This window comes from Lepidothrix coronata, unplaced genomic scaffold (genome assembly GCF_001604755.1).
Source record: "Lepidothrix coronata isolate B3197 unplaced genomic scaffold, Lepidothrix_coronata-1.0 Scaffold8, whole genome shotgun sequence".
NCBI classification, from domain to species: domain Eukaryota; kingdom Metazoa; phylum Chordata; class Aves; order Passeriformes; family Pipridae; genus Lepidothrix; species Lepidothrix coronata.
In genome coordinates this window covers 8,660,271-8,674,710 of record NW_016690188.1, presented here as the reverse complement: position 1 = coordinate 8,674,710, position 14,440 = coordinate 8,660,271, and the positions used below count along the sequence as shown (strand labels likewise).

Here is a 14,440-nt window from a genome sequence, read left to right as displayed (position 1 = left end):
TAGTCATGGCATAACGAGCAGACTGAGACCTATGCAACATTAACAGGAAGTATTTCTACACAAAATATTCAACATTCATAGTGCTCATGACACCTATTACCTCAACAGTTCAACATGACGCTGAGTATTCAAATGATAGAAATGTTCATAGGAATGAACCACTAACATCATCTAGTCCAACCTTCTACTTGGAGCAGGACTATTGCCAACACTGGATCAGGTCCATTGTCCCTTTTCCTCACTAAGGTTTCAAAATCACCAAGGACAGGAATTCAACAATGTCACTCTGTAAACTCCTTCAATACCACACCACTCTCTTCATGCAAACTTTTGCTCTAATATTGAAGCTTCACCTCCTGAGCTTCTATCTGTGACCATAGGCACGTGTGAATTTGTCAGTCCTACCAAGAAGAGTTTGGCTCCATCAGTTTTGGTTTTGTTCTTCAAGAGGTTGTAGGCTGCCACTAGATCTGTCTGCAGTCTTCTATTTAACAGGCTAAATACTTGACCTCCGTAACTCCACTTGTAACTCCTGTGCTCTAGGATCCTAACAACTTGGGACCCCACTGCTAGATCCATTCTCCACATTTTGATAATTTAGTAATATTAACTTCATCACTTTCATTATCATGGCAATGCTTATGCCAAATCAAAATAAACTCCTCATATAAAAAAAATGACATGAAAATAATCAGGGAATGGAAGAATTCTTAAATGCAATGCATCATCTTCTTTAAAAAATTTTAAAAAAGCAAATAAAGAACACCAGCACACACATTCCTTTGACCCCAGGCAGAGGTAGCAGAGAAACTACGGAACTTTTGCTGATTCTTTATTCAGCTCTATCACTCTACCCTTATTCTGTATGCATGTCTCATGGCTGTATTTTGATACCTGACCCCTCTTTCAAAAGGTCTAATAGTCTCCTCTAAATTACCTCATTTGGGATGCAAGACACATCCCATCAACCTTCTGCAAGGTTTTTAGGACTCCTGCTGTCTGTCCCAGTGTATGAAAGCCCAATGTTAGCCATTAACTCGATCCCTGCATGCAACCACACAAGGTACACAGCAAGTCATCAGCAAAACAGAAAGGGTCTCTTTATTAAATGATTAAAAATTGAAGCAATAAGCCTGCAGGCAGTTCATAGTTTTTCTGTTCACATGCTTTTTCTTCATCTTGCATCTACTTACCGACATAGCTGCATGGTCATTGTTGTTATTCTGAGAAGGAAACCAGTAAGGCAATCAAAACAAAAAAATTAAGATGTACTGTCAACTTCAAAAAAAAAAAAAGAATAAAAAATTGGTAGCAATAACAGGTAAGAAAAATCTAACAAAAAGAACAATTATAGCTACAGAATTCCTTAAATTATTTTTTTAAAACCTGTGAATTTACACAGTATTTTGTTGAGGCATAACAAAGAGATTTTAATTTAAATACTACTAATCTGTCAATAATACCTTTTTCTGTAATAAGGAACTGTATGCCAAAATATCAAAGTAGCAAACTTCAAATGACAAAGTGTCTGTTGAAATGCCCTTCCAGAAAGTTTTCATTACAAGAAAGAACATATTCCAAAACTCTTACATTAAAAAATATATGCCACGTTTACCACCTTGGCTTACAGAGGTTATCTGTATGCCATGAACATACTTTGTTCAAGCAAGACTTACAATGGTCGAGGATATAAGAATCTAAATGTAACATGACTCATTAATAAATTTTAACATAAATCTAATGGCAATATCACTCTAGGGTGGAATAAAGCTATTTTCTTTTCCAATATTGCTTCCTAATTACAGTAAACAAACACAGAGGAGAAAACTAAGATGAAAAACTTAAGAGAAGGGGGGAAAAAAAAAGCTTTGGAGACACAAGACATTTCCCATGATTCAACAGAGATATCAGACTCTAACTAAGTTGTGTCATTTTGTGTGCAGGTTCAGTAGAGTTGAGATCATAGCCTACCTGATTTAAAGCTCTAACATTCCAATAAAAATAATACAAATTGCATAAAACAGATACACAACATAAGATGTATTATTGAAAAGTTGTGCCTACATTGGTACAGAAATACTTCATTACAGCCCCACATGGAAGCACAAAAGGAGACGCATCCCTGTGCATTTACACAGCTTACACACACAGCTAAAATAAAATGACATTCTACCAACAGGAGCCAAATGAATCACAGCAAAAAAAATTGTTAAAGAACATATTTTAACAGTTCTACAAGAAGAGTAGCATTTGAAACAATACCAAAGAGAAAGACCCTTGAGTGTGACTACAGAGAACTAGTGTGGCCAACCAGCCACACTGTCCCCAGCCCTGGTACAATGCCCTCTAACACCATCAGATATGCTAAGGTAGAACAGAAGAGATTCCTCTACTTGTCCCACTCTTTTCCTTACTAGAATTATGGCCAGTGGCTAGGACTTTTGTTCTTCGATTTCTAATTGCATAAAAGTTCTGACAAACTATTTGGAGCAGAGGAATGTTTCTGCCAGTCATATAAAAATTATTATGGAAATGACACGGTGACATTATTGGAATAATCCATTGATGAAAATTAATTCTAAAATTATTCCAAATCTTAATTATGGCATAGGAGAATCTAGCTTAGTTTAGCACTCCAAAGCACTTACTATTTTAATGAGCTATGGAACCTAGTTCTGGGCTAATCTTTAAAAATGCTTTTACTATAAATTTTCTCTTAATGAAAGTAACTTACTAGTACAAGTCTAATCAGAATTACCATAATGCAACTGTGTACACATTTTCATATAAACTCCAGAGCTCACACACAACATCCATAAGACTGTATGTTTCTACAACTGGCCAAGGTAGGATAGGAAACAAGATGCAAGATAAGTAAAAAATTATAAGAAACCTCTTGCCAGAGCAGATTAGTTGTCCATATAGTTCTACATCCTGCCTGGTACCTGACCAGAGTTTGAAATTAGAGAATAGCCTCTTCACAGGAACTACCTTTCTCCAAAGGCTGACCTGTGCCCCCAGGCACATATTTCTACTCTTTCTACAATTTTTAAGTCCTAATGCCACAGCTGCTTCTTTCCATCCCTCTTAACACATTACATTCATGGCAGATGTCTGTACATCCTGCTCTACAAACTTCACATCCCTTAACTACAAAATGCATATAACCACAGAGGAGCAGTGCCTTTTGTTCACGCTGCTTTGTATACTGAGTTATTATGAAATTAACTATCTAACAAACTTATTCTGTATCAAAAAACGCTCCACTGATTTGGCACAGAAGCACATGCCTCACACAACACAGTCAATATCACATGATACGTTTTGGGTGGGTTCTGTCTTTGAGTCAGTTAGAAGAACAGGAGATTGAAGAATCACAGCCTCTTCACATATAATCTGGAAGACCAGATAAGCCCACTATGCCAGCAACTTCAAAACCTTGCTGTGCACATAAAGAAATTATTATTCAGACTATTTCCAGTCTGAAGCCTCAAAACATTCTATGCCTCAAGGACTTATTCTTTACAAGCATTGCATGTGGGCAAAGCACTCAGACATCAGTGTGACTGTAGTAACCAAGGACAAGCTGATGAAAAGCAGATGTAGCTTGAATGACTTACTGAAGTCACTCCCAACCTATAAAGCTATAAACTATTACGATGATAAACCAAACTGGAAGCAGTCTTTTTTGTCTTAAAGCAAGGGGAAATCAGACAACAGAATGTAACAATTCATGCATAAGACAAGTTAACAGTACCCTTTTTGTTGGGACAAAATAACACAGGATATATTTGAATACGAACAAGGATTTATTTCAAGGAAGCTCAGTTCACTAGAATCAAATGACTTCTTATGATCAAAACTATTTAGCTAAAAACCTTGGAGAATACAAGACCTCCATAATCTGATGCACAAATGCAGGATTAGCACCAATTCTGCATTGTTTGGATCAGTGCACGTATACACAAAACCAAGATGTTTAACTAAAAAGTCCATCTGATGCTCTACAAAACTGTATGAGTTCTTACATTATTTATAAATTAGTTGTTGGTAACAATATTACTAAAGTATTTGTAGGTATTTTCTTCGTATTCCCATGGGTAACCATCACCAATATACTGAAACACATATGACAATATTCCTGTGCTGAAAAAAATTAAAAATACATCTTGCAAGCATATGCACAATTCAAAAACCATATCTATCCTCAAAACCTTCATGTATTAAAATAAAATGATGTTGAAACAGTTTGAAATTAAATTTAATTTTGAACACTTACAGGTAAATGAGTAAAAACTTGAAACGTGCTTCTTAAAAAGTTAATTAGGTCCATTAAGTATCCACTGGCTCTTCCATCTGATTCAGACATTGTCCAATCATAATCAGCAATCTGAATAAATTCATCTATTTTTTGGTTAAGTTTTGTATATATTTCTCCTTCTGCAGCATGTCTTGCATCCTGAAAAAAAAAATCGTGTGCAATTGTCAGAATTCTAAAATATTATTAAATGCAGATAAAACTATATCCATCAACAAAACTCAAGTCTTGTGTTTTTCTTAGATTAAAAAATATTTTATTTAAATTAGCATTTTAACTTTGTCTTACAGTAAGTCTGGGGCTGTGGTTTTTAAAATACTCGCATAATGCATACTGTGAGCGTTTATAAAATAACATGCCTACAAAAGAATCTAAGTTCTCAGACAAATGAAGTTAATTTGAATTTGGAAACAAAGCAAGTTCTTTACTCTCTTCACAACAACCACCTTTTATTCAGCCTTACAAACCCTGACACAAAGTTTATTTGCCTTCTTTTATAAAGAAAATAATAAAAGAACCTAATAATTTTATCTTGTATGGACAGAGGCCCAGCAATCATGATTTTTATGTAATAATGCCTTAAAGCTGCACATCTGAAAAATACTCATAATTTTTCATACTCCTTTAAATATCCTGATCATCATACACCATGATTCAGAACTTCCTCCTACCCCTACTTTTTGTTCTGCCACACAATGGATTCTACTTTTTGGAACAGTGAAGTCCTGCATTTACTGCGAACTGAGTTCACACTGCTAATGATCTGCTTCATTTGTGTAGGGGACACCTTCAGAGTTCCAATGGGATCTATGTGCAGATGCTTGGTACGTTTGTGTTGCTGGAAAAGTGTGCTTTTGCCAGCCTGGAGTTTAAAGTTTCTCAATGTCTTTCTAATTTGGGCACAGCATGAAACTTTCTTCACCGATACGGAGCAATAATTCAAGTAAGATATTTGATTTAAAGTGAACAGATCAGTTGCTTGAGATTTTTAGAGAGTTAAAATAGGCTGGATATACCGAAGCAACAAAAAAGCAGATGAAACTCCCATCATTACTTTCTTCTAGGAAAAAGCAGTCCAAAAAACATGGCACTTCAGAAAAGTGTAAATGTGAAAGGCAAAAAGAAAAAATAAAAACATTTACATTTATCTGAGATTACAGGTGCTTTTACATTGAATGTGCCAAATTTAGTCTTCAGTCAGGCCCCAGGCTATGAGGCACTTCAGAAGCAAGCAAGAAAGCATGTGGCCCTGCCATGAATAAATACAAAAGTATGATTCCTTAAAAATTGCATTTTTACTGCCAAAACAACTTGTAGAAGCCTCCACTGAATGGCTCTCCCAATCCAACACACAAGAATCTGGCAACCTGTTAACATGTCAGAGGAATATGTTGACATCCACAATTTTGTAGACGGTCATGACTAAGAAAGCTTTAACTAATCTATATTTAAAGTTTCTAATTAACAATGAGACCTCAGTTTCAACAATCTATAATGATGGGGCTTGCAAATACATCTGCTTCAGCTTAGCAAAATTCCTTCAATTTTTTGTTTGTTTGGGTTTGGTTTTTTTTGTTTAAAAACTAAGTCATTTGTGGAGTGATTGTATAACCCTTAACAGTTAAAATGATTTACTGGTGATGGGAAGACTAGTCCTTCTGTTTTTAAAAAAATGTAGTGTAGATGCACTTAAAAGTTCATCTCATGGAATGTAAATGTGATCAATGCTGCTAATAAAAGGAGATTTTTGACCACTCAGAAAGAATGGAGGTGACACAATTTGCCACCAGGTCATGAATTTAATAACAGTAGAACATACCAAACTCTCTGAGAGCCCAGGTGAGAAACTGTGAGCAGTTTTTCATTACAATAGAGAGGGAAAAAAAAAGAGGGATTAACAAGAAAAGAATTCTCTACTTTAATTGGAGAACACTGCGCTAACAAGTTTTCCAGCAAAGTAGACAGGAGAGAAACCATACAAAATAAAAAATCTTGGTTGTCAGCATTCATCCCATATTCTTCTTTAGTGCATAGATACTAAGCACAGATACAGAATTCGGTTAATCCCTCCAATACATATTGGATTTCTGTGGCCAGGTTTTGGCAGTGGGGGGGCCTACAGAGGTGGTTTCTGTGAGAAGCTGCCAGAAGCTTCCCCCATGTCCAACAGAGCCGATGCTGGTCGGCTCCAGGATGGACCTGCCACTGGCCAAAGCCAAGCCCATCAGGAATGGCAGTAACATCTCTATGACAACATGCTTAAGAAGGAAAAAAAAGTTATTGGGCAGATGAAAATTGCTGCCAGAGAAGGGCAGAGTGAGAACATGTGAAAATCTCTGCAGACACCAAGGTCAGTGCAGAAGGAGGAGCAGGAGGTGCTCCAGGCGCCAGAGCAAAGGCCCTGCAGCCCGTGGTGCAGACCATGGTGGAGCAGCTGTGCCCCTGCAGCCCATGGAGGGCCACTGGGATGCAGAGACCCACCTCAGCCTGTGGAGAAGACACACTGGATCAGGTGGATGCACAAAGGAGGCTGTGAGCCCATGGGAGGCCCATGCTGGAGCAGGGTCCTGGCAGGGACCTGCAGCCTGTGGGGAGAGGAGCCCACACTGGAGCAGGTGTTCCCTGGTAGGACTTGTGGTCCTGTGGGGGACCCAAGCTGGAGCAGCCTGTGTCTGAAGGACTGCACCCCATGGAAAAATGACCTGCATTGCAGCAGTTTGTGAAGAACTGTTGCCTGTGGGATGGACTCATGCTGGAGAAGTTTGTGAAGGACTATCTCCCATGGGAGGGACCCCACAGGAAACAGGGAAAGGACTCCTCTCCCTAAGCAGAGGCAGAAACAAGAATTGACCATAACCCCCATTCCCCATCTCCCTGCAATGCTGAGGGGGGAGGAGGTAGAACTTGGAAGGAGGGAGGGATGGAGGGAGGTGTTTTTAAGATTTATTTTACTTCTCATTCTCCTGCTCTGATTCTGTTAGTAATAAATGTAATCAATATCCCCACTTTGAGTCTGTGATCCCCACATCATGACAGTGATCAGGAAGTGCTCTCTCCCAGTCCTTAACTCATGAAACTTTTGTTATATATATATGCAAGAACAACTTCACCTACTAATGAGATGAGGAGCCATATATAGAAAGAAAACTAAATAATTTTTTATTTTAGGATTATTTTGTCCTCAGGTTACAAATGTTGACATGCTAAATGATGAAATGGCAATTGTCTATGCTGAATATACATCACTTAAGATTTAATTTTTTGAGATATAAGTTTAAGCACTTCCATCCTTTCTGAAAAGCATCACAGAAAACACAGCTCATGCAGATAAGCAGTTGCGGTATATTAGAAACAGGGAAATTTTCAGTGATCGTTTAACAACTATTATTGTGTCTATACAGGACATGTAAATAAAACATAAATTGTAAAATTAGAATAACTTGTGCTTTGTAGCACATTCTTAATACTCCTGTTATATTAATAATTATACCATTTGAAAATACACCACAAAATATTTCCACTGTAGAATAAAATCAAAGAGATACAAACATTTTAGAGTAAGCTAGCTGTTTGCTTGATTCCATTGAGGAAAAGGGAGATGTTACATAAATTGGAGCTTAATCTATTAAAAGCTTCTTGTGAAGTTAAGCTTAGATTTTAATTTCATAACTTAATAAAAAATTCATTTGAAAGACAGTATTGAGGCTTCTCACATACTGACATATTCCAGGTCATACTAATAACATAAAAACAGTGTTTATCTGCTCAGTGTTAGAACTGAATGCTTAAGAGTTCAGAATTATTTTAAGACAAAAATGAGAATGCACCCTTTTGTTTTAAAGTGCTTCATTTATAGTGATTTTGACATAACCTTTCAGATCCAATCATATAATGGATGCCATGTACTATACCTTAAACGTAGAAAGTCCATAAAGTCTTGCAGTGTGAACAGTCAGCTGTGAAATATTTGTAATGTTTGATATAAAATCCTCAAGGTATTTACAGGCTTGTTCCAAGTGTGTTGTGTTTATGATGATTTGAACAAGCTACAAGAGACAAAAAATTTTTGTATCATTCATTGTCATTTGATTTTGTAAATGGTAAGAGTCTTAGAATATAGGTTTTAAAACTTACCTCTGTTAAACCTATATGAGGTTTTTTAATTAGATTCTGTAAACAACTACTTAGGGTTCTTGTAAGCAGCAAATTTGTAGATTTTCTGAGCATATCATCTATTTCTGTTGAGCTGAAAAGAAAGGTTTATTTTTATTACTATGCTGTGCATGGCAATATTTTGACAGCAATACTTAATAATTTTAATTTTTTCCCTGCAAAGGGAACTTTTCATGTTAAGAATTCCCTACGTGCATTTAAATTCTGGTTGCTGCAAGTCTTCTGTGATCTAACAGACAGAACACCTCTTTTACTTACCAAATATCCATTAACTGAATTTCAAGACTGAAGCAAAATCTGTTATTTTTAGATTTTGGACATGTTTATTGACACAGCAGTTCGTAAAGAGTAATTTGTGGGTTTTAATGAGTTACTAAGGAGGTCAACATGTGCTCATTAGTACGTGTAAATTATAAACAGTATCAATTAAGAATGTGTGAAAGGGAGTAATTTACATCTTTAACAGTGCAGAAGTGGGTGACGGCCACAAATACCTTCCAGATTTCAGATCTATTAATTCTATTTTATGTAATTAAAACTAAGCTTTTGAAAGCCAGAAGAGGAAAGGAAATGGGTCAGAAAAAGGTGGGATAGAAGAGGGAAAGAGATGCAGACACCACATTTTGTTTCAGGAAAAATAATTGCTAAGGAAACTCAAATCACTGAGAAGGGAAAGACTCGTAAATAATCAGGGACACTAAACAATTGTTTCTGAAATGGTCAGTATCAAAGTATACGTTTCAATCTTTACATGCTATGTTAAATAAATAAATTCCCTAGATTATTCAAACCAGTCAATACTGTTTAAAAACCCCAGCAGTCCTTTAGACTGCTTACCATACGCAGCTACTTTCACCCATACACATATTGTAAGGCATATATATACATGAAATATATACTATAGCATTGGGAATCATAGAAAAATACAAACAATTATATATGCAAATTATGAAACAAGCACAGGAAGCAAGTACACAAGAACATGTATTTTCATTTTAGTATATATGTTTGGGTCACCTGAAAGTTACAGGTTACCTTACAGTCACATTCCTGATACTTCAAGCTCACCTGCGGTGAAGTGACTCCGAAAACTTAAGGCTTGCGTAAATAAATTCCTTGACCTGCATATAAATCTGAGGCACTGACTGAGACATTGGAAGCTTCTTTGGAAAGGACTGCTGTGAAAATAAAAGATCACACTATCTTACACCTGAAACTGATTCCAAGAGAGCTTGGTACTAAACCCAACAATTAGAAAGCCACTTAACACTATCAACATTTTAATCTATCTTAGCATTTTGTGCTTTTCATCAAATACAAACACTGGTATGCATTGAGCTAACTTCTAGATCTGTTTGAATGGTTTATAAGCAAAATAGAATTTTATCACTTCTTTAAACTACACTGAAGTTTGGAGACTATTTAATTTAAGATTCCCCTGTAGAAAGCAATTTACAAAAATACATTAAAAAATAGGTCTTAAACTTTTTAATCTGAATGAACAAGATAGAAGTCAATGGGATAAGAGGTTCAAAAATGAAAACATTCTTCTTCGAAATAAAGAAGTGCAAAAACAAGTTTGAGAAGTTCAATACTTCCAGGATTTTCCAAGTATCTTGGGAATGCTTAGACATTCTTTTTTTGATGGTTCACAAAACCAAAGCAGTTTGAATTATTTTCAGGAATCTGGATTAACATGCAGGAAATACCATATTCTGTAATAATAAAATCATGCTTCTTACTTCAATTTTAAAGCTGATATTGTATTTAGGAGAACAAAAATAAACATATTCAATTGAATCTACAGATACCAAATAGGTAATTCTGCATTGAATAGAGAATTTTTGAAATCTGCAAAAAAATTTACTTTTCTGTTTACTCTATTTACTCACTCTGACTAGTGCATGAGAAAAATAATCAACTGGTATCATCCCTGAAGAATTCAATTTCTCTTAAAAAAAAGGCATCAATCAACAACAGCTCAACTTCTTTATTAAAAAAAAAACAAGGTAAAACAGATTACCCTGACATTCTCCTAAACCATACTCTTATCTAAGATTAGGCAGTCTGACAAATATGTGATGTAAGCCAGGCTTTTGCGCCAACAAATAACAATAGCAAACATTTTTTAACAATAAAATTTACTTCAAATATGTGTTTATCTGATTTAAGAAATTAATTTTTACAAATAAAACAAATGCTACTACATACAACTATCTCAGCTCATCACAATATTCTGTCAGCAGGACTTGAGTTTCCATCTTCCTATATTCAAAGATTTGCAGTTCTTTATCCTCTACAGTATCTGGCCAATACAGGAGGACACACCACTTTTTATTTGATCATTAGAGCAGGAAGCAAGGGAAAAAACCCAATAGAGCTACAACCAATTGTTTCACTTCTGAATACAGAACAAGGAATAAAATTAAATTATATAATCAAACCATGATAGTTTGCCATAATCGATCTAAACAGTAGAGTACAGACAACACTATTTTGTTCAGTCAGATTGGATTTATGTTAAATAAATGTTAAATATCTATATTATCTATTTATGCTATGTTAAATATCTAATAGATTGTGGTCATAATTCTGCCTAATGTGCTGTAAGCACCTCTTATAAACTTACCTGTAAAATGTGAGGATGCTTCATCCTAACCTACAGTTAAAAATGAGACACAAGCTCACGTTTGTCTCTTTTTATAATAAATTGAGAGAAACAGACATTTTCAAAGGTGAAATTTCCTTTAATCTGTAAAAGGCACCAGAGATGCATCAAGTGGACTTAGTCCTCTGGGGTGTCTATTTCTATCAACTACATAGGTTCCTTCAGTGACTAGCCTGAACTTATACATCTTTATTTTATTATTTTCAACATCGAAATGTAGATTAAATTAACCCTCACAACACGATCTCCCGGTGTCTTACAGTCTGAAATAACAACAGAGAGGTATCAAGTGGATGCAATTATAAACAGTAATCAAGAGAAGTGATGTTGGAGCATTTATAAAGTTTCCCCTCGGTTTGGATCCCCTGCTACCTAATAACACACAAGGTAACACTGTAGTCTTTCAACAAGGATACTTAACGAATCTTTCTCCTCTCTTTTCCTGTCTAGTCAACAAAACTTTTACCAACTCAAATTATCACAGAGACTTCTGCCCCTTCACTACATTTGATTGAAGTAAACTAAATTGATTCAAAAATTGCTAGGACACACAAAAAACCCCACCAGTCTTATTTCTAATTACATACAGGTTTCAAAGCTCTTTTCAGAGATACATTAAAAAAAGTTTTCCCTCCTTTAAAGATGAATTAACAGTGACAGAGAGATGTGAAGTGACTACTAGCACCAGGCAGCTGGTTAATGATAGAGTTGAGAACAGAATCCAACCTGATTCCCAGCTTTACTCTCAAGCTCATGAGCCCAAAAACTAAGAATCAGTGAGATTCTGCCTGTAAAATATCTCCATAAGTGCTGCTCACAATGAAATAGAAACAACTCTCTGTATCATAAACCAGACTAAAAATTTTTGAGTACAGAGAATACATTTCCCTTTTGGTGAAAAAAAAAAAAAAGCCAAAGCTGTGTATTAATCATACATATATGTAACTAGAAGATAAAATTATCTAGTACAAATTAAACATTTCCTCAATTATTAGCAAAATATGTTATTCCGTTTATCTTATTTGAGTATTATAATGGCTAAGTAAATGAATTTGATGGAGGAAAGCATCCAGGAAGCCCTCTGGAGTCTCATTCAAAAATCAGCATAAAAACCTACTTTAGTTTTTCATCTTCACTGTATTAATGACAGGCAGCTGTATTAATGACACTGTATTAATGACAGGCAGCTGTTACATTTGCCTGGCAAATCCCTGCTGAACCACAAACTTAGAATAGCTTTTTACTTTAGCAGGTATCTGTAGCAATGGATTGTGTATAAAACAGCTTTCCCCTACAACAGTTACTCCCACCATCAGGTTGTTCTTAGATTTAGTTCTTCTCTACAGACTCCATCATGAGCCTCTTAGTTCTTTATTGGTATTACCAAAACCATACTTGAATAGCAAAATATATTAATCACCTTTCTGTGAAAAGAGTTTGTAGTGAAAGAATGGCTGAGGCTACAAAAGGACATCCTACTGGAATGCTACTACAGCAGAATTATTTACAGTCTCTTCATGTTTATTTTGCCCCCCACAAAAAATAATTAAACTTAAAAGTGAAATAAAAAAGTCGCTGTCTCTGATCCCTGTTCTACATGTATTTTTGTAACACTACAGCATATATTGAGTTACTAAACCCAATGAGTTGCAACAAAATTTAACTAATTAAAGACAGATTGTATTATCATTACATAAAGACTTTATCAATTAAACCATATTATTAATCTGTTTACAAAACAATGGGTTTCATTATTCACTCAAACATCAGAGCAAATGACTAAAGCTTTCATTTTCATATTTATTTATGACTAGATAATTATGCACAAAGAAGGTGATTTAGCCTCTTAATCTACCTAGCTTTTCAAAGTTTAATTGCTTTTTAATTATAAAAATCATTACTGTCCCAAGTGTCCTTAATTGGATTTCCACAAACTTGAATAACATAAAACTTCTCCTTACCTTATCAAGTTCTGGATCTTGAAAAGGAAATTTGCTTATGACTATTTTGTATTCCTCTTCATTTGCTACAGGAATAGGGCTGTAGTTGTCTGCTTCAAAAATATCCCTGATGAATTAGCAAAGTGAAAAAAAAATTGGACATGTAACTTATAGTATTTTCTGATGTTAAAACATGTAAATGAATATAAATTTTACTACCACATTTATGTGTGCATCTTCAAGAAGTTTTAAGAATTTAGCACATCCCAAATATTACTTTGAAAGTACCTCATATATGCTAACTCTTTATCATGTGTCTAATCACAGAGAAAAAAATACTTAGAAGTGTTTTAATATGTGCATAATACATCAAAGGAACCTTAGATCAACTAGTCCACTCCAGAGTAAACCATAATAGAGTTATTAATTACGGTAACCCACAGCTTCCTACACTAAAGCCGATATTCCGAGGGTCTCACCTGGGCACCAGAGCTACATTCAGCCAGCGGAGATGATTCAGAACTCAACCAGGCCTATGGCACAGCACAGTTTGAGTGCCCTCTGGACTTCCCTACTAGTCAAATGACCATATTAGAAGAGTGGGGAGCTCAAGAACCTTAAGTGGTCAATTTAACGTTAAGGTTTTCTGTAATACAATGTAACATACTTTATGGTAAACAATTTATGCACATTTAGACATCACGCCCTATCTACAAATACGCTTTGGAGTACAGTCTCAGACCAATGTATTCCTGGGTTTAAAATTTACTCAATCAAAGGATTCCAAGGAATAGGTGGAAATTAATGTGCATTAAAAAACATGAAGACATACTGGTAATATCAGTAGTTTGTCAGGGAGATATGCATATCAGCTAACTGTAAACATTAAGACTAGATAAATTAGGAACCTAAAGCCCTGTTGCAATAGATTAGAATTATTAGGTTCCTAATGAAGAGAAACAGATGCCTCTCTCCTGCATGTTTCTCCAGTAATGTCCCTTTGGAGACCTTCCTTTTCTCCATTAACTATAGAAGTAGTATTTGATGTCTCTTTCCCTAAACATTAGTCACATGTGATGAATATCTCCAAACTGAATATATATCCAAACTGAAATTCATACACAACACTTGAGTTAATAAATTCTTCCAGAATTATAACTATCTCATAAAAACTTGAAGCTAGACAAAAACAATAGATGCAATACAAAAGACACTATTATTTTGATATACTAACCTGAACAATCCAGACCACTTTTTAAGAAGCGTTTCATTGTACTGGTCTCTTATCTCGAATAAAAGATCAAATAGTCGGTTCACAGGAAAACCATAGCCCTAAAGTAT

The 14,440-nt window shown here is 35.3% G+C and overlaps 1 protein-coding gene across 10 annotated transcripts in view; it reads right to left on the bottom strand.

The window, feature by feature from the left end:
- EXOC6 (exocyst complex component 6) overlaps positions 1-14,440 on the bottom strand; it is a 90,027-nt gene that overhangs the window by 36,930 nt on the left and 38,657 nt on the right. For 2 of the 10 annotated variants that reach the window (XM_017803935.1, XM_017803939.1), the window contains exons 13-20: positions 14,334-14,431; positions 13,121-13,226; positions 11,121-11,150; positions 9,560-9,669; positions 8,453-8,564; positions 8,230-8,364; positions 4,280-4,459; positions 1,194-1,223 (exon numbers count right to left, since the gene is read on the bottom strand). In XM_017803935.1, the coding sequence (XP_017659424.1) occupies positions 1,194-1,223; positions 4,280-4,459; positions 8,230-8,364; positions 8,453-8,564; positions 9,560-9,669; positions 11,121-11,150; positions 13,121-13,226; positions 14,334-14,431 (801 nt within the window). Of the gene's footprint in view, positions 1-1,193; positions 1,279-4,279; positions 4,460-8,229; positions 8,365-8,452; positions 8,565-9,559; positions 9,670-11,120; positions 11,151-13,120; positions 13,227-14,333; positions 14,432-14,440 lie in introns of those variants that run through there. The other 8 variants (XM_017803936.1, XM_017803942.1, XM_017803941.1 and 5 more) reach the window with 6 other exon arrangements.